Source organism: Falco rusticolus, chromosome 8 (genome assembly GCF_015220075.1).
Source record: "Falco rusticolus isolate bFalRus1 chromosome 8, bFalRus1.pri, whole genome shotgun sequence".
Lineage (NCBI taxonomy): Eukaryota > Metazoa > Chordata > Aves > Falconiformes > Falconidae > Falco > Falco rusticolus.
Window position 1 is genome coordinate 51,382,195 of NC_051194.1, and position 18,171 is coordinate 51,400,365.

At 45.0% G+C, this 18,171-nt stretch overlaps 2 protein-coding genes across 5 annotated transcripts in view; one reads left to right on the forward strand and one right to left on the reverse strand.

Moving 5' to 3' along the window:
- Positions 1 to 9,223, forward strand: part of CREB1 (cAMP responsive element binding protein 1) — a 40,855-nt gene extending 31,632 nt beyond the window's left edge. For both annotated transcript variants that reach the window (XM_037397177.1, XM_037397175.1), the window contains one exon: positions 2,627 to 9,223. In XM_037397177.1, the coding sequence (XP_037253074.1) occupies positions 2,627 to 2,771 (145 nt within the window). In that variant the 3' untranslated portion in view covers positions 2,772 to 9,223. The remainder of the gene's footprint in view (positions 1 to 2,626) is intronic.
- A 4,079-nt stretch (positions 9,224 to 13,302) lies between these two features.
- Positions 13,303 to 17,824, reverse strand: METTL21A (methyltransferase like 21A). Of its 3 annotated transcripts, none has more exons than XM_037398365.1 (3): positions 17,174 to 17,824; positions 14,849 to 14,960; positions 13,303 to 13,781 (listed from the first exon to the last, which is right to left on the reverse strand). In XM_037398365.1, the coding sequence occupies exons 2-3, from the start codon at positions 14,931 to 14,933 to the stop codon at positions 13,384 to 13,386; spliced, it is 483 nt and encodes a 160-aa protein (XP_037254262.1). In that variant the 5' UTR covers positions 14,934 to 14,960; positions 17,174 to 17,824; the 3' UTR covers positions 13,303 to 13,383. The 3 variants fall into 3 exon arrangements, with proteins under 3 accessions (XP_037254262.1, XP_037254261.1, XP_037254263.1); XM_037398364.1 differs by lacking the exon at positions 17,174 to 17,824 and adding an exon at positions 16,091 to 16,350; XM_037398366.1 differs by lacking the exon at positions 17,174 to 17,824 and adding an exon at positions 16,091 to 16,361 and having other exon boundaries at positions 13,590 to 13,868; positions 14,857 to 14,960.
- Positions 17,825 to 18,171: the final 347 nt, after the last annotated feature.

The window sequence follows — 18,171 nt, forward strand, 5'->3', positions numbered from 1 at the left end:
ATAGGACTAGAGTGTTAAGCACTAAGAATCCTGATCTTTCTTAGTCATGTTATGAAATGCTTCTGGAGAATTTGCCTTTGTTTAAAGATGCAAAGCAAAGAAGCACATCTGCTAATGCCATGTATTGTGACTATGAAACCTTAAGTAAAGGTGTCAGACTCATTCTGTGAGGTGTATGAATTTGTTGCCGTAAGGAGAAAAGTAATTGGTGAGAGACTTGTATGACTGTAGGTATGTTCTTGCAAACACCAAGGTGAGTTGATTTTTTTCAGTTAATACATTTGTGTAGTTTCGTTTCCCGGATTCTTTACCTTAGCCTTCTGCATGTATTCTCCTTGCTGCTGGCCCACCTGCGCTCTTTACAAGTGCTTTCTTGATTGTCTCACTTGTTTTCTTTAGCTGCTTGCCCTTTGGGTTTTATCCTCCAGAGACAGAAAGACTCAAGGAAAGGCCAAATGAGCAGCTACTCCTTTTGAGTTCTTGTGGAGCCAGTAGTGGCAGCAGAGGAACTGAGAGAGGAGGTGGGGGGTAGACTTGACCCTGTAGGATTTAGTGTGTGAGGAGGAACAGCCAAGCCTGCTGAGGTGGGACTTGGTGGAGGCAGTGAGGGAAGGGAGCAGCAGAGAGAAGTTGGGCATGATGTTCCTTAAGCCTACTGCTGTGGGCGGGGGAAGGGGTGGGCCTGAGCTGACCCATCACACCAAGTTTGAACTCCATCCCCAGGCCACAGATGGGAGCCTGTGCACTACGTTACACTGCGGCACTGGGAGAGCAGCAGCAGCGCTTCCCTCCCGTCTGAGCAGGGGGAGCCCCATGAAAGCACCCTTTACTTATCTGTCAGTCTGAAAAAACTGTTACGTTGTACAGGTGCATTGATCTTCTGTAGATGGCTGAGCTGTGAACACAATAGAAAGTTACATGAGCAGACCCAATGCTTATCTGAGGAGTAAATTTATTTAATGAAGTAAATAATGCTGAACAGCTGACTTCACTTTTTAAAAAGGTTTTTGTATAGAATGTCACCCATCTCCCTTTTTATATATTTTTCTGATGTCAGTGAATAGTAGATGTCACCCTTTCAGGCTCTGCATTTGAGAAGAAAATTAATTGGCGTTCTGAATCCCCTCATTTAGTCAGCAGTCTTATTCCAGTAAAAGAAAGCTTTTGTGTTTGGGAAAGCCAAGAAAAACAATGGGGAATTACCCCCACTTGAGTTAAATTGACAGCTTTTTCAACAGTATCATGTTGCATGTGGTGCTTCTAGCCTGCCTGCTTAATAGATATTTCCAATCTAGGCTCCATAGCAAAGCAGGGAAAGGGATAGAGGCAGGCAGATGGTGAGGTGTACTTACTGGAGGATTATAGCGTAAATATTCATAGATATTATTGTGCAAATTTTCTGTGTAAATTTTACATTTTAAAAGCTCTCTTGTAATTCAGTATAGCTGGAGCTGTTCATAATGAATAACTAAGGCACGCAGACTTGCGGTGGCTTAATATACTGCCCAGGCTGGCACAAAATCACAAAAAGAAAGAAAAAGTTGTCACCCAAGAAGACAGGTTTGTAATTTTCAGCGGAAGGCACTTCCTGATCCAGTAGTACTTAATAGTTTGGTGATACAAGTAACAGCCCAGAATTCATTGAATTCTTAATACTGCACATGGCCCACTGAGGTGTAGCAAGCATGTGAAATTGTATTTGTAGGAGTGACAAATGGATACCTGAGTCCTTTCAGGGTTTACAAACTAGGTTTTCTTCATCCTCTCTCGTTTGTGGGCTGGATTTAAAAAACTACTTTTAGAGTCTTCTTACTAGGTAAGTCCTGGAACAGACATTCTTTTTTACCTAGTACTACAACTACTGCATATCTGATAAGCAAAGGAACTGAGTTCAGTTTTGTCCTCTCATTTCCCAGAACACTGATTGTATCACCAATATGTGTAGTATTTGCAATGAAGAGACACTTCAGCTCTCCTTTCGAAGCTGCTCTGCTTTGTGCTTAAAGGCCTGGGCAAACAAGCGTGTGCATTACTTACACGTGTCTGTGGTGTGCTGCTTTGACAAGCTGCATTGCAGGAGAGCCCTCTGCCTGAACTCCCATCCACCTGCAACATTTAGCCTTGTGCTTACTTTGCACATCAGTACCATTACTGCTGCTGCGCAGGATAGCTTCTGCCTTGGTGTTACTGCCATCAGGATGCTCAGCAGCGTAGTAACATGTTTCAGGTATTTTTCATTGATGGTGTTTGTATGTTACCAAGTTACTTACAGGCAGCTCGGTCTTTACAAGCAAGCCTTAGAAGTTTAACTGTCTTCAGATCTGCTTCAGCACATTAATACTGCCATGCTCTTGGCACAGCAGACAAGGACTAAAGAATGATGTGGTTGCTAGTGACTGTTTATTTTGTGATTTTTCTGAGTTGTTTATATTATTGCAGTGATGCAAGCATTATTAATAAATTGAAAGTATTGCTTAAGAGCAAATACATGAATGCTCAAAGTACAGCTTCGATACCTACATATTCTAAAAATGGCAGTACTAGGTAAAGATTTGACCTGAACGGTTAAGTAGCCCATGTCTGCAAGTGATCGTTCTGGATTTGAATGGCCTTTTTTGCTTTGCAGAGAGGCAGCACGTGAATGTCGCAGGAAGAAAAAGGAGTATGTGAAATGTCTAGAAAATCGAGTGGCTGTGCTTGAAAACCAAAACAAGACACTGATTGAGGAGTTGAAAGCACTTAAGGACCTTTACTGCCACAAATCAGATTAATTTTGGATTCCCATTTTCACTTGTCCAGGTGGGATAGAGACTGGTTCTGGCTATACCCAGAAAGACAAAATAAACTTTTTATTTTCTAAACATTTCTTTTTTTCTATGCGCAAAACTGCCTGAAGCAACTACAGAATATACTTCATCTGTGCTTTGCATCAAACTGTGAATGTTCAAGTACTTGCCTCCACTTCTCCCCCTACAAGATTATTTTCATCATTGATCTCAGCGTGAAGAAGAACAGGCTTCTTTCTTGTCTCCCCATCCTCTTCAAGGAGTAACAGTGGTCCCTTGGGAAGTTACTGTGGGGAGGGTCCTTCTGTAATGATTTCAAGAATTTGTGCTGAGCTCTTTCCATTGCCTTAGAGACAGAACCACCCCAGCCTCTTGGTCCGGAGAACTGTGGGCCACATACGTGGAGCATGCATGGTGCAATGAAGAAGCAATGGTTGCCAAATTGGTTTCACATATTCATTATGAACTATAAAAATACACGGCTAAGCAGAATGCCAAATGAACAGCGCTTCACAGTCACGTTCTTGGTGTGGAGATAACATACCTTTTTCAAACTAGCCCAGGAGGGGTTTTGATCTGTAATCTGTGCTAAACCCTCCTAGGCTAGTGAAAACTTCTCCATACCTCAGAAACAAATGCATTGAAATGAGCTTCACTGGTCAGTTGTTGCTTCTTGAAGCTTATGTGTGCAAGTGTGCTCAGCATTCTGAATGCACAAAAAGCAAACATCAGCTTCATAAGATACTCGTTGGGAAATGGTATTTGGATGGGAAAGGAGTTCAGAATAAAAAAGGTACAATAGTGACATTTCAAAAACGGTCGCATAGTGAGCAAGGGTAACATGAAAGCACTACCAATTTGTGTGCAGAACAACTAAGCAGTTGAAGCGTGGCCAACTCCACATACATACTCCCTGATGATACTATAGTCTGTGTCCCACGTGCTCTCAAGCAATGAGGTTATTTCTGTTTCCCTACCACTGTCTATGTAATGGAAATTACTGTACCCAATGAAAACATCAGCCTGGTTTGCTAGATTCTTTTTCAAACTTTGAGGCTGCCTTCTATACATAAATTGAATTGCAGTATGAAAACTACCAGGACAACCTCAAACATTGAAGAGGACTTCAAACATAAATACTCCAGTTTCTACTTCGCAAGGGACAGTATTAGTTGAACCTGGCCAGGCTAGCTAAAGTCTTAATTTATTTGGAGGATTTTTTCATGTAAAGGGTCAGATTTACCAAGTAATTTATTCCTGTGAGTAGAATTACTCATGTGCCTCAGATGTTTGCAAGATCAGATTTTTTGTGTGCGCTGAGGAAATGTGATCTTTCCCAGATTTACATTGTTAAAAAAAGGTAGTTTGTGTTTAAAAACAACTCTGTGCTAAGCATTAGGACTTCAAAAGAATCATGCTTAAAAAGAACCAAAAAAGAATGTCAAGAAGTTGTCAAAAAGCATGTGTTAAAAAGTATCATGTGCAGTTTGTTTACTGGCCCTCTGGAGCCAGTCTCTTGATACATTAACTTGGGTCATTCAATGGAGTGAGTTTACTTTGTGCTTCTGGTCAAACTTTCATATATAGACATATGAATAAGGCTCTGGTCTGTACTAATGCCTTGCGCAGCAAAGTATTAGCTAATTTTTTTTTCCCCATTCACTCTTATCTGTTTTTAAGATAAATTTCAAACATGAGCTTCTAAAAGGTTATACAATCAATGTGACGTTACAAGAGGAACATTTTGAAGTCTCGGGGCAGTTGAGTCTCAAACAGTTAAGCAGTATTAAAAGTTTTAGTTTTCTCATTTGAGAGGGCATTCAGTTTCCAAGAGACTTTAAAAGGAGCAGGGTTAAACTTAGAGCGTTATTATTAAATCTGTCAATAATTTCAAATTACATTTGTATTTCAAGAAGAGAACAGAAGTATCAGAATTACGAAAGAATTCATTTTCACACGTTTTGAGGGGGTTTATTAATGGGCTATTTTTATCTGCCATAGAGAATTGATTTTCATGTTTTATTTATTGGAAGATGAATTTATTAGTTTAGCAGTGCAAATTTAAAGAAGACCCTAAATTCTCAGCGATGCTTTTATTGTCTGATTCTTAAAGGTCAGAGAATACAAATACAATGGTAACCAGTTTTCAGAACTAGTGCTAGAGTAGAACTGTTGACAACACAGGAGTCATTCTTGTAAAACATGAAGCTCATGATAGCCTCATTTACAGTTACACGGAATGGTTCCCCCAGCTTTGAGAAACACGGCAAAGGCTGTACATGCCTACATTAAGGCTGTTTCTTTTGTAGAACCACCTATCTGCAAAAACTTGAGTTTTTGCAGTGAACCTGAATGGGGCTAATTGTGTTCTGAGAGCTCTTTCTAGTGGGTAATGAGCACTGTCCAGCGCTTGCTGAGAGTCACTCAGCACAAAGCCTGGGAGCTGAATGGACCAGGAAGCTTAAACTGGTACCTGGATGGGATTCTTCTAAAACAGGGTTGGTGCAAATTTGTGTGGCAGTGAGAGAACTGTGTTGCTGGTTTGTCTGTGCATGGTCTGCAAGTAGTCTGTAGCGTTATTAATCTAGACCTCATTAGCAACTAATGTTTCACTAAGAAAAAGAACGTTATTTTAAAGTACATAGGGATCTGCAAGAATCTTTTATTTTTATTTATGCTGCACTGAGGATTTAGGGACTTAATGGAAATCTGAAATGACAATAATTAAAAATGTATTGGACCAAGTACAGGGCTGGCTAGGGTTTCCCATACATGCTTTACCATTCATATTGACCCAAAAAGGGAAAGAGTATGACACAGGAATCCATTCGTATGTTATTTACCAAGTAGTGAGGTTGGGGTAATCAGCTTCTATAAACTAAGGACGTTTGGAACTAGGACGAAAATTATGCTGGCAGGGGGGAGGGAGGGTTAGTTTTATATCTCACGGTTGTGAGTTTTCAAGAATTGATAGCCTGTTTGACCTGAAGAGAGGGTTAGAAAGGGCTAGATCCATTATGTTCATAATAAACAAGAATTGATTTGAAATATAATTTTTGTAATGTCATTATTTTGCAAAACAACAGCACCGATCAGGCAGTTAAGATATTGTCAGAGGTGCTCTTTTAATTTAGATATTCTTGGAAAATACATATGTATAATATATGTACATATATATATATACACACAGTATATAATCTACAGCTCTGAGAGCTTTTAAGTCAGGAATGCTGAGTATTATAGTATATGGAGGTCAGAAAAAATTTTTACTTGTCTGTGTGTGTCTGGGTGTGTGTGGATGTGTGCGTGTGTGTGAAAGCTTCCCCCCACCCCAGTAGTTCTGGGCTGCATTATTCTAGTGCTTATTACTGATTTGTTTTGTGCTGTTTCTCAGTTATCCATTTTCAAGAATTTTATTTCATCTTTCATGGCTTTTGTAGAGGTTTGATTTTGTGGGTTTTTTTTTTTATTGATGGAGATTTTTGAAATTATGTAAACAGTTGTTTTACAACAACCACCACCACCTAGAATAATTCACTTTTGTGCTTTTTCTCTTCGGCAGCTATATATCAAAGGCAAAACAATTGGAGTGGTTGTTAAGGTGTTATTTTCTAAAGGAACCACTGATAAGACTTCTGTTTTCCTCCTGGGGTAGTGGTGATGCATCTTTATTTAAGCAGTGATTTCACCAGCATCAGGTAGTTGCCAGCACCATCGCTTGTAATCTGAAAGCACAATTTTAGCCTGTCATGCTCATCAGGACTGTACAGACACCTGTAGGTTCTGGCTGTTCTGTAGTTGGCATTTGCGTTGTAGACCACTGTCTTCTCTGGTACTTGTACGTAGATCAGAAAACTGGTGGGGTGTTTAGAATCATGAAGAGGCTCAGGAAAAAAAAAAAAAAAGTTAGATTTAATAAGGAAAAACAGCCCTGATAGTTTCTGATCTAAATTTGTACTACAGTTGTTTTTTTAAATCTGGGCTTCCAGTAGACTGCAGCTGCAGGTAGGCATCTGTTAGCAAAAACTGGCCACTGCTTTTTTATTTTATGTTTTTTTAATTTATGACAGACAGCCAGTGCTTTTTCTGGGTTGAAGTGAAGACAGGTCTCCCCATCAAAGCAGGCTCAGTATCAGTGGTTGCAGATCTATGATGATTCATAGCGGATTTCATTGGTTTTCCAAGACCCTATTTTTATTGTCATTTTTTCACCCTGAAGCTGGTTAGTGATGTAACATTTGCCAATGATCTAACCAAAAGGTCATGTATTTATTTTTGTTACACTATATTCTTTGTAAATGTTTAATTAAAATGTGCACTTTTAAAAAAAAAAAACATGCAGAACAAAACAAATTAAGAGCAATTGGGTTTGCTTGAGAAGCTTCCTGAGACAATTGTTGTAATCCTGCTGCCTGCACACAATTCACTCCTCACAGCAGTTGACTCCGTCGCAAATTTAACTTGCTGATTAGCACCTGGCATCCAGCAGGCGTTACTTCAAAATGGCAGGAGATCTGAACTGGCAGTACTGAAGACTGGAAAGAATTAAAGTTGTGTGGTGTCTCAGAGCAGTATTACAGGATGGATGTGAAATTATTTTTAGAATAGAACTAGTTCAGTGATCCCAAGTGGGGAAAGGGAGGTTAATTTGGGAGGAAAGCTAAACTATTTTTCAGCCGCTTGATTTCCCTTTTCTTAATTTAAGATTTGGCTGCAGACTGTAAAAGCTGCATTCCAAGAAAATAAATCAGAAGGTTTTCCAGTGCTTTGACACCAGGAAGGAAAGGTACATTGACAATGTGTCACCCTGCTTTAAAAGGTAAAAAAAAAGCACAACCACCTTTCTTTTGCAGGAACAATGATAATTTAGCTATAGCCCTGGAATCTGTCACTGTGGGCAGGTTTTAAAAGCATACAGTACATTGATGGTTCTCTGTACTGTGCCTGGGAACTCATTTCCCTGAGCTTTTGGATTTGCTAGCTGTAAAAGACACTGATTTTGCAGAAACCTGAATGTATCATGAACCTCAGTTGGTCTGGGAGAAGCCAGACTGATGGAGAGAAACGGGGTGCTGAAATCCAGTCTGCTGTGTGCTTGTGACAGGTTCAGGTCTGTGGATGGATATGGCTTAAATCTACATCTTTGGGGAAAAGGGACCAGATCCAGTTGGTAAAGAGGGTTTGAATTTCAAGTGTTTTGCCTTGGAATGTTGTTTTTTTTTTTTAAGTATTTCAGTTCTGGCCCGCAAACAGACTTGCTTGGGCTGGTTTGTGTAGCACAGATTGAAGAGGGTGACCTGTTCGCGTTCTGGTGCCGCAAGTGCAGTTTGTGGCTTGCGGCGTGATGGGTTCAGGTCACGCTGTCACCAGCCAGAGGCAGAAGCCAGCTGTGCTCAGGAGCTGTGTGCTGGCAGGGAGAGGGCCAGGGGCAGGCTGTCGTGACCCACGGCTGGCGCAGTTCATAAGCTGACCCAGTACTGTACTCACGACTCTGGAGCAGTTGGTTCATGCAGTCTCGGCCTTGTCTATGTATTTCTTTAAATTAGGGGATAGCTGAGCGAGAGCGTGGGGAAGGAAGGCCTCGAGCCAGTTAGCTTTCTGGAAATGGCCGCTTTTAAGAACTAGGGATGTTCAGATGCTCTCCACAAGTTGTGTTTTATCCAGGTGCCACTCCATTTTGTGTGTGTGTAATGACATTTATTTATATTAAAACATTAATTTTAAAAAATTCTAGAACTTCAAGTTTGTATGAGATCTGAAATGGTGCTGCTTGTATGGGCTTCTAGGGATGGGATGGGGAACAGGGCAAGAAGACGGGTTAGTTGACAGCCAACCCTTCCACAGACTTGTCCACAGATTGGTTGTTCACTTGAAAACTGAGTTGGTTCTAGTCTGGATTTATAATTTGAAATTGTTCTGGGACAACGTTTTTCAGGGAAGCTTCCAGAACAAGGGTTATTATTCTCCCTTTGTAATGTAAGCTGGAAAGAGAAAGTTCACCTCATCTGCATTTCTGATTCTTTACCCAAACCATGTCAGCACAGAACAGGGTATTTGAGCTCGACTCCCACATACTTGTGGAAGTTAAAAGACTAAACGAAAATCCATTATTGGGGGAGAACATCTCCCAAAAAATCTAGAAACATCCCCGTTGTGTTTTGGGTTTTTTTTACTTATTTTTTTGTGCTTTTTCTGTGTTTTAAAAAAAAATTGTACTGGGTTATAATGCATTTTATTAACACTATGTACATATTAGCTGCTTTGTGTTTCAGAATGGTAGTAATTGCTTTGTATATTAAAGTGATTCTTGTGAATTTGTGAATTACTGTCATAAAGAAGTGATTTTTCTTACTGTAACCTTTGTGGTATAAACTGTCATAACTCCCTTTTTACACAAACATTTATGTGCAGTCACATAAACATGCTTTTAAAAACTCTACAAAGTCTCTTTTTTAAGCAGGATGTTCCATTTACACTAATTTAGTGGCAGATGGTAGCTAGATAGGAATATGGGAAAAGGTGTATTTTAAGCAGACTATGGTGTCCTCTCATGATCTGTGGCCTGCTGTAAGTATTCATGAGATGTTTTCCCCAAAGGGAAGGCTTTTTTAATCTTAATTAAAGTGAATTAGATTAGGGAGAGGTTAAGTCCTGAAAAACAAAGTTTTTCTTCCACTTCTAATTTTTTTAAACCTGCTTTTCAGGACCCATTCTGGTGGCAGTTAGTTCTCTTGTTCAATAATGTGTGAAAGACTTTTCCCTTTTGCAGTTTAAATATGCTTTCTCACTTCTAAGCATTCCTGTAAACCGTGTACTACGGATGTTAATAACAGAGCAGAACAGAAGGCAGCAAACACTGCAAGGATCACAACCCTATTATGTAATCTGCAAGGCTGGATCCAAACACCGGGATGGAAGCCAGAAGAACAAATTCAGCGCTGAGGTAAACACACCTCCAGTGAAATGAAGGGGAAGCAGTAAGGTCAGCTCATTATGGCTGGGATTTTGTGGTTTTCACAGCTGAGCGCTTTCATAATGCCATTCACGTATTGCTCAGAAAAATCTGCATCTCGGTAATGAGGGAGAATCCCAAACAGGGGTTAGTCTGTGAGACAAAAATGCAGTTTGGCTTGAATTTTGCACGGAAAAGAATTTGGTAGCACAGGTCCCTGTGCAGTCAGTAGGTCAGCTGGCAAACCTGATTCTTCTGACACTGCTGCACCTTGAAGCTCTTTGTCCCGAAGATGCAGAGCTGAATTTCATACCCTGTGTCTTAATCAAACATGACTTTAGCTGCAATGACATTTTAGAAAAGTTTGTTCCCTTGCAGAGTGGCATGTTTCAGGGATGGTTTCACAATCTCACAGCATGTTCATGTCTTATCTGGTCACTTCCCTGTGACTTGGATCCTCTCCCTAGGGTATTTTATTTCTCAAGAGACAATTTATGCATTGCCCCACTACTCGGGGACCCATGCCCAAACACATCCTCCCTACAGCTGAGTTCACATCATCTGTTACAAAACAGGACCAATGCAATGGAACCACTCCAAGGAGAATCACACCGACTGCTCCAGTGCTGAGATGAACAGGGTGATAGAAAGCACTTGGGCAGGGTGTCAGCGTAACTGCCAAGCAGCTGCTGAAGCACTACTGTGCTTCATCTCATACTAGAGCAGAAGCTCACCTGGGACCAAAGGCTCCAGACACCAGAGTTCACAGGTGTCATCGTGGAGGTATGGTTCACTCCCAACATCTCCCTGTTAGTGCTACCCAGCAGGAATGGGCTGCAGGTTTCAGCAGTTACGTTCTCATGGTTGATGCCTGCCCCTGAACACTAGTTTAAAGAGCAACCAGAACAAATGTGCTTGTAGTGGTGGACTAAGCACAATATTCCTGGGTCTGGTCTCATAAATCTAAAGGAGCGCCCGCACCCCAACAGCAGTCGGAGGAAAAGGTGTCCCCCTTGAGGGGTTGCCACTTGCTGAGGTGGGGAGGGGCCACCCAGAACTCAGCTCTGCAGGTCAGGGGCAAGGCACTCGCCTGAGCTGCTGGTGTCACCTCACGCTTTTTGCCACAAGTATTTACTTAGGAGCAGTAGCATTTGCTTCAGCCTTCAAACATACCCTCCAGGCTAGCATACGGCTTGCTGCAACAGCAACACAGCAAAAGAAGCCAAGCCTGGTCTCTTCTAGCAGGTGCCTGCTCTCAGAGGAACGCTATGGGCTGTAACAGCAGCAATGGGAAAACAGATGCTGAAAGCTGCTAAACCATTAAGTGCAATTAAACTGATTTGTTTTAAAAGTACAAAACTTTCCCTATCATCAAAGCAAGGCCTGGAGCAAAGCCCCCTTCTTAAAAGTGCCTAGGTTTCTGCACTAGGCTTTAGTCTATATTACACCGGGCTTTATTCTGTGCTGTTTAAGCAGGCTTTTTAAGCATGTTCCTACTGACAACAGTGCAAGCTGCTAAGGCTGTCAGTACTGCAAGCTGCAGCCTCTTGCAAGGGCTGAGGACAGCCAGGTAGCAGGTTCTCCCCACGGACCAAGTCACACGCGCTTACAAGCCCAACCACCAGCACACTGCGTTCTGCCAGCTCCAGCCCTGGAGTAGCCTAACATACAGTGACCACAGCCAAGCTCAGAGACAAGGGAACACCAGTGGGGAGGAAAAGGAAGAGGAGTGGTGAGAATTTACAGCCATACTGCAAAAACTAGACTGTAGAGAAAGTCCTACTCCTAATTTTTTTTCAACCGTTGTTCACCCAGTTCATAGGACAGAAAAAGCCATGTCTAGCACGTTAAAGCTCACACTGTGTTCTGTTTTTTAATTAAAGGTGCTGTCTTCCTTCCCTCAAAGAGACTTCAGCTCTCGTTTCAGACTGCGAATTCCCAGCCAGCTGCCTAAGTACTGTTTTAGTGACACCATGTGGCTTCTGAGGATACTGTTGTAAGCAAGCGTTTTAGAGCAGCAACTCTCAGGCCGAGTCCAGAGCCAAGCAAGGAACTGAGCTGAAAACACACAAGAGGCGCACCAGGCATGAGGCACAAGACCTTCGGGCCTCCTTCATGAGAGCTGTAGTGATAAATGTGTCGTTTCCAGATTACAGCCTGCACATCACTTCTGGACCGTGTACCCCATGCATCTTGGAAAAGACACATGGAAAGTTTGTTAGGAAGTTTGATGGAAGCAGAAGTAAAAAAGAACTCTTAACATCCATGAGCTGAAGCAGCTGCTGGTGTTTCCTGTCGCCAGTGCCAATGACATGCACACACCTAGAGCCTGAACCTGACCTGGGGCTTTGTAAGTTGTTTAAAGAAAAAAAAAGTTCCACATCCACCAAAAAAAAGTACTACAGCAATTCCTGCATTTAGAAGCATAGCTGTCTTCTGTTATCACATTGTTTTCACCAGTTTCATTCTTCCACCACTAGAAAGAGAAGGAAGGCTGCTGCTGGTGCGAGCCAGATTCCAGGCTGCAGCATTTTTCACTTAGGATCTCATGGGATAAATACCCAGAGTTGTTTTTACAAGCTCAAGGTATGAATTCAGTTACTTAGAACAGCGTCTAACCACTACTGTGCACAGAGAGCATGCTGAAATCTAGACACTGGCCTCAGGTCCCAAGTAAGACGAGAATAAGTACTCACGCAGCTACAAAGACTTTGTGGCAGTACCCTCCTCTCCCAAATAACAGCTCTCGGAGTGAGCCACAAAGGCAGAAAGTAGTACTGTGAGAGACAAGGACTGTTTTGATATTTAAGGAACAGTTTGAGTCTCCTTGTTGCACTTTCCCTGGTGGCAAATGTACATGTGTATCTGCTCCAGGGAGCCTCTATCTGTGCAAGGGAAAGTTACCTTGTTAGGGACAGCCCAAAAACCACGACTGCATCGGTACTGCAGGCATAGCCTCCACGCTTGCAAGTCAGGTAAAAACACCACTGACTTGTAAGTTGGCTTACACTGCAGTATTGATTCTGAACCTACACCCCATCCCACCCCAAGCCCAGATCTTGTTCTGTTTCCCTATGCCTCTTCAATTCAGCAGTGATGGCAACAGGACAACTTTATAGCACCTGCCTTTGTTGGTTTGCCCTTTAAGTAGCTTCTTTTACCACAACTTTTAAGATGCAGAAGGCATGAAGAGTTAAAGCATTTAAAGCTGGAGTCTTAGCTTATATTTCATCCACTTTTACTTTTCTGAAGTTAAGGATGTGATAAGGGGAAAAAAAACCACCACTCTAATCTACTTTTAAGTTTCCCACAGAAATTTAAGCGTGGTTTGATTTTAAACAACAGACCTTTTGATGACATTTTTGATGCCTTGAGATTTCTGCAAATTAAATCAGTTTCAAAAATGATATTTGATAAAAAGTCAGTGGAAGACCCTATACAACTCTACTGAGAAATGAGGCAGGGGTTCAATATGCAGAACTTAAGTACAATCCTTGCTGTATCAGACCAAGTGATCAGACAAGATCATCACAATAAGAAGCCAGTGAAATAACACAACTGCAATTATATGCTTAGGAACAAGTGTATTGAGTAAAACAAGGGGAGGACTGAACAGCATCAGTGGTTTACTAACAAAGCATAGAGTCAAAAGTCATCCTTGCAACTACCCTGCTGTGCTTTGTAGATATGAACATCTTTACTGGAATCATAGTGGACCTCATATACAGAGAAACGGCTTCTCAGCATCTTTAAGAACTTGTGATCCCGTTCATAGCGGATACGACAGGAAAGAAGAATCACAGTTTGAGCTGAGCACAGGTGCTCCAGCGTCTGAAGCAGTTCTGCAAAGGTTTCTTCCAGATAAACGATGTCTGCACCCAGGATGAAGTCAAACGCTCCTGGAGGGAAGTTAGCCAGGTCTTTTCCCCAGGTCAGCTCCTTCACCACAGCTCTCGGACGTAGTTCAGAGGGTAAGTTAGCCTGTACATTTGACTCCAGAAACTCCAGTGCTGCCGCCCTGTCTGTGATGGTAACATGAGCACCTAAGCGGTACAGGAGTATATGTCTTAGACAAATAGTCAGTGTCCATAAATACAGCATTTGGAATACAATGCTCTAAGTCAAGCAGGCTCCTCAGTTCCTGTCAAACATTAACAACTCCCCTGAGCTGCCTGATTTAAAACAAACAAACAAAAGGACTAAACAAGTAAAAAGCCCACTATCTATATACATCCCACCCTTCACCAGTCACTTAAGGATATAAAGTGTACTCCACATGAAGATTAAGTTGGGTGGGAAACAGAAAGTGTTTTCCAGAGCTTTTTCTTAGTGCATGAAATTAGAGGAGTTACTTTCTGCCTTTCCACAGGTGACAACAGAATAAGTTACATGGATTGTTAGAACTAACCTGCTCAAATTCCCTATTTGTTCAGTAGAAGAGAGGCAGCTAGAAAGCCTCTTTCACAGCAAAAGTTATGCCTGTGTGATTTTGCATGGCATGATTGTATTTTCTCAAACTGCTTTGGTTTTATTATTTCAGTAGACACTAGACACCTTCCACAGCCACTAGAGCTTTGAATTACAAAGTTAACCTGGGACAGTTAGCACAAATTCAACATATTCAACAAATTCAACAATCCCTGCTTCAGCCACAGACAGATCACAGGCAAATCACTTCATTTCTCCAGACTCTGGCTTCCCTGTCTGCAAGATAGGCTAACAAGGCCTACACAAGCTCAGAGAGTGATTTCTGTCTGTAGCTTTTATCTGTGCTGTGTATGAGGAGAAGTGGAAGATGGCAAGCACAGCAGTTGCTCCTTGGGGGAGAATAGCTGCAGGACTGAATGGTGCTGAGCTGAGTACCATGGTAACAGGCGTCAGCCTTAACAGGGTCCCGTCATAAAGTAAACTGCAGTGGCACCATCACTACAATAAATAACGCAGCAGGCTCTCAAGTCTAACAAGAAAGGAAGATGACTCAGACAGGAAACATCACAGTTCACATATGTAGCTTTGGTGCTAACTTCTATACCAGGCATGTGGATGTAAAAGTGCTAGTTTTACTACAGTTGTAAACCGCTTTAAACAAGCAAACAAAAGAGGCCCTTACCTAATAACGTGGCCACTATTCCCACCAATCCGGTTCCAGCTCCCAGCTCAATCACAGACCGATCCCTGACATCGATGCCTCCCATCTCCAGATAAGTACACAGGACAACAGCCTAAACTAAGAGACAAAGGCAATTAAGCACAGGGCTCATTTCAGTCGTACTGAACACAAGATTTCTGATTTACACTGAGAGAGAAGGTTATGGGAAGGGTCAGGCACTTCAGGTCTGCACCAAGTCTTTGTTCAGCCCTTCTCTGCCTCCTGTGTGCACATGCGGTCTTTTTATGAGTTTTATGGAAGACTCTTGCAGGCAAAAGGAAAAAAGTACCACGGAGGCCACAACTCAGCTGTAGTAACACTGCTTCATGAATCCCCAAAACTAACATGAGGCAGAAGGAGTTGCATTTGGAAAGGAAAAGCTGGGAGGTGTCAAACACTGATGAACGATCACAGTATTGCAAAAGTCCAGGATAAGGTTTCATAGTATCTTGTGTGGTATTTCAAAAGGCTTCTGCACAAGGCTGGCATGCTGTCAGGAAGGACATACGGAAAGCAAAGTGATAACACGTTTATCTGATTGTATGTAATGTGTTACATTCTACAGAAGTCTTGATCAGGAGCTCTCTCCATAGCAAGATCTGTCAGAGCTGATGCAGCAGTTCATTTGAGGAGTTTGCTAAAATTGCAACACTTGTTCTTCAAAACTAGCGGCAAAAGTGCCATCTGTGTGTGAGCCAATGCAGACCGATGGGATGGCCTTGGATTCCTGCAGTGGTACTGTGCCCACCCCACCACCTCAGGCCCGCCACAGACCCCCTTGGCTGGCAGGATCCTTATCCCCAGGACAAGTGAAATGCTGCCAGCAGCCCTTAGCACCACAGGCAGCAGGGCCGGGCGTGCTCTGAAGCGTGTCAGGTCGGAAACGGTGAGAGCTCTGCGAGTTCTCCAGGGTATGGCCTGTGTTCGGCACTGGCCGTGCAGAGTTTAAGGTGGCCCCTTTCCCTTGCAAGTCCTCCAGGATCTCTTATGAGGGAAATCAAAGGTAAGTTAAGAGTTTAACTTTTTTTATTATAAAAGCAAACAAACAAAAAAACCCACACAAAAAAAAACCCAACCTTACAGGAAGAAAGCCTTCCCTTGGCAACTCAATGCTAAATAGTTTCTCAGGTGACTCTGGAAGCTCGGGCAAGTGCCACCCGAGGACACCAAGCACGGAACACCCCGCCCGGCGCCGCCACCTACCGCATCCCAGACCACGGCCGCCACCCCCAGCCGCCGCCAGTCCTGCCTGAGGCGGATGGTGCGGCTGGCGAAGCGGTGGGTGGCCGAGGGGCTGTGCAGCTGCCGCGCTCCCCAGCCAGCTCCCTCCTCGTAGGGCACAAGGGCCATCCCGCCGGCGGCGACCGCCTCCGAGGCGCGGCGGGGCCCGGCGGCCGCAGCCACAGCCCCGCGGCCTCACCGCTCCCGCGGCCTCCGCGCCCGGCGGGCAGGGCCCTCCCCAGCGCCGCCTGCCCGCCGCCGCGCCGCCACGGGCCGGGCCGAGGGCAGGGGGAGGCCCGCGGCCGCCGGCGGGAAGGGCCCGGCTCCCGCAGCGCCTGGGCCCGGCCCCTCGCCGCCAGGCCCGCCCCGCCGCTCCACGCGTGGCAGGCCGGGGCCGCCCGCCCGGGGGGCGCCCGGCTGGGTTAGGGCGGCGGGGCCAGAAAACCCCGGGTGAAGAGTGGTGAGGCCGGGGCTCAGCGGGGCGCTCCTGTCCCTCAGCCGCGGCAGAGGGGCGGGGGGCGCAAGGCGGGACGCCAGGCACGGCTGGCTGCGGGGCGGTGCCGGCGGCCCGCGGCTGGTGGCGGCCACCGGGGGCTGGCCGCGGGCGTACGGCACCGGGAAGCCGCAGGCCGAGCGAGGACCGTGCCTGAGGACGGTGCCTGCGGCCGGCCCCGGCGGGCAGGGGGCATCCCGGCGGGCAGTGGCCCTGCGCGGCTCCCGCTGGGGCCGGGGGCTTCTCCGTTTCCAGAGCGGGGTGCGAGACGCCCTGTGGGACGGTGCCGGCTGCGGCGCGGCCTCTCCGTGCCTCTGGCTCATGGCGTCTGTTCCAGGCGCTTCTGGAACTCAGCGCAAAGGCACTTGTCCAGCCCGCCGGACATGGCCTCCGCAGGCGCCTGCCGCCGGCCTGGGAGCAGCCCCGGCAGCGGGGCACCCACCGCGGGGACGCTGCGCTGCTTGTGCGGCTCGCTCAGAGCCCTGGCTGGGACGGGGAAGCCACAGCGGCTCTGGGCTGGTGGTGTGGTGCAGCGCTCCCACGGCGCTGTTTGTGCATGGGCTTCTCCTCACCTTTGGCCCTGTTTAATCTCTTGTTTGGCAGAACAACACAGTGCGCTTCTCCTTTGTGTGTCTCCATCTCCAGTTACTTGAACTTGCTCCAAAGACTGCTAAAGGCCACGGGAAAGCTGGGGAAGCGTCCTGGCTGCGCTTGCGCTCTGGCTGCCTGGAGGCACAGCCGCAGGTACTCCACAAAAAGGCGCAGGACCTCCAGCCATGCTCCTCAGCCCCTGGGAAGGACTGAGTGTGCAAAGGGCCACGCTCAGGGGAGCGGGGAAGGCGAGCAGCATACCTTCTCTGCACCCATCTCCAGTGCCTGTGCAGCTTGGCAGCGCCCAGTGTCACCATGAACAGGGCAAGGCTGGCCCTCAGAGTTGGGGAGCTTAACCGGCTCCAGAAAACATCCCCACTCTCCCCCCAGGAGCAGCAAATCTGGCTGGCAGGCAAAAGCGAATGTAGGTACGTCTGAAAGCTGTTGATTTCAACAGTGGCTCAAGAGTCACGAAAGTCTTTGTGGAGAAGCGTTACAGGCTGCACAGGGCTAGCAGGAACTAAAGCCTGTTTTTAGGGTTCTGCTACTTTAGGGGAATGGAAACCAGAATTTCACTTGCTCCAAACCAGTTCATACTTGTCTTATGGCAACTCAGACTTCTCCTCAAAAATGTGCCAGAGCGGGTACGATGATTCAGCTTACTGTGGTTTTATGTCCTAAAGTACTGGTCCCTTGCCATTACTCCTGCCTTCGAGAGGTTGAAACTACTTGTGCTATTACCTCAATTATTTTTTTCAAGTATTTATATAGGCAGTGTGGGAAAAGCAATGAGAGTGATTACACTTGAAATGAGAACTCTGCTTGGATGAGTTTTTGAATCGCTTAATGCTGTGCCTAAACTGCATCATCAGGCAAATGGAGGGAAACTCCCAAATGGCACAAAGCTTTTGCCTCCACCTCCCACAACACATGCCAGCCCTGGGATCTCCAACCAACACATGGAGGAGTGTGGCAGGGC

Excerpts from the sequence above, each read along its gene's own strand:
- METTL21A (XM_037398364.1), bottom strand. The coding sequence starts at position 16,237 with ATGGCCCTTGTGCCCTACGAGGAGGGAGCTGGCTGGGGAGCGCGGCAG. Across the intron at positions 14,961-16,090 it reads CGGCCGTGGTCTGGGATGCG|GCTGTTGTCCTGTGTACTTA; the intron begins GTAGGTGGCGGC and ends CTCTTAGTTTAG. Across the intron at positions 13,782-14,848 it reads AATAGTGGCCACGTTATTAG|GTGCTCATGTTACCATCACA; the intron begins GTAAGGGCCTCT and ends TGTACCGCTTAG.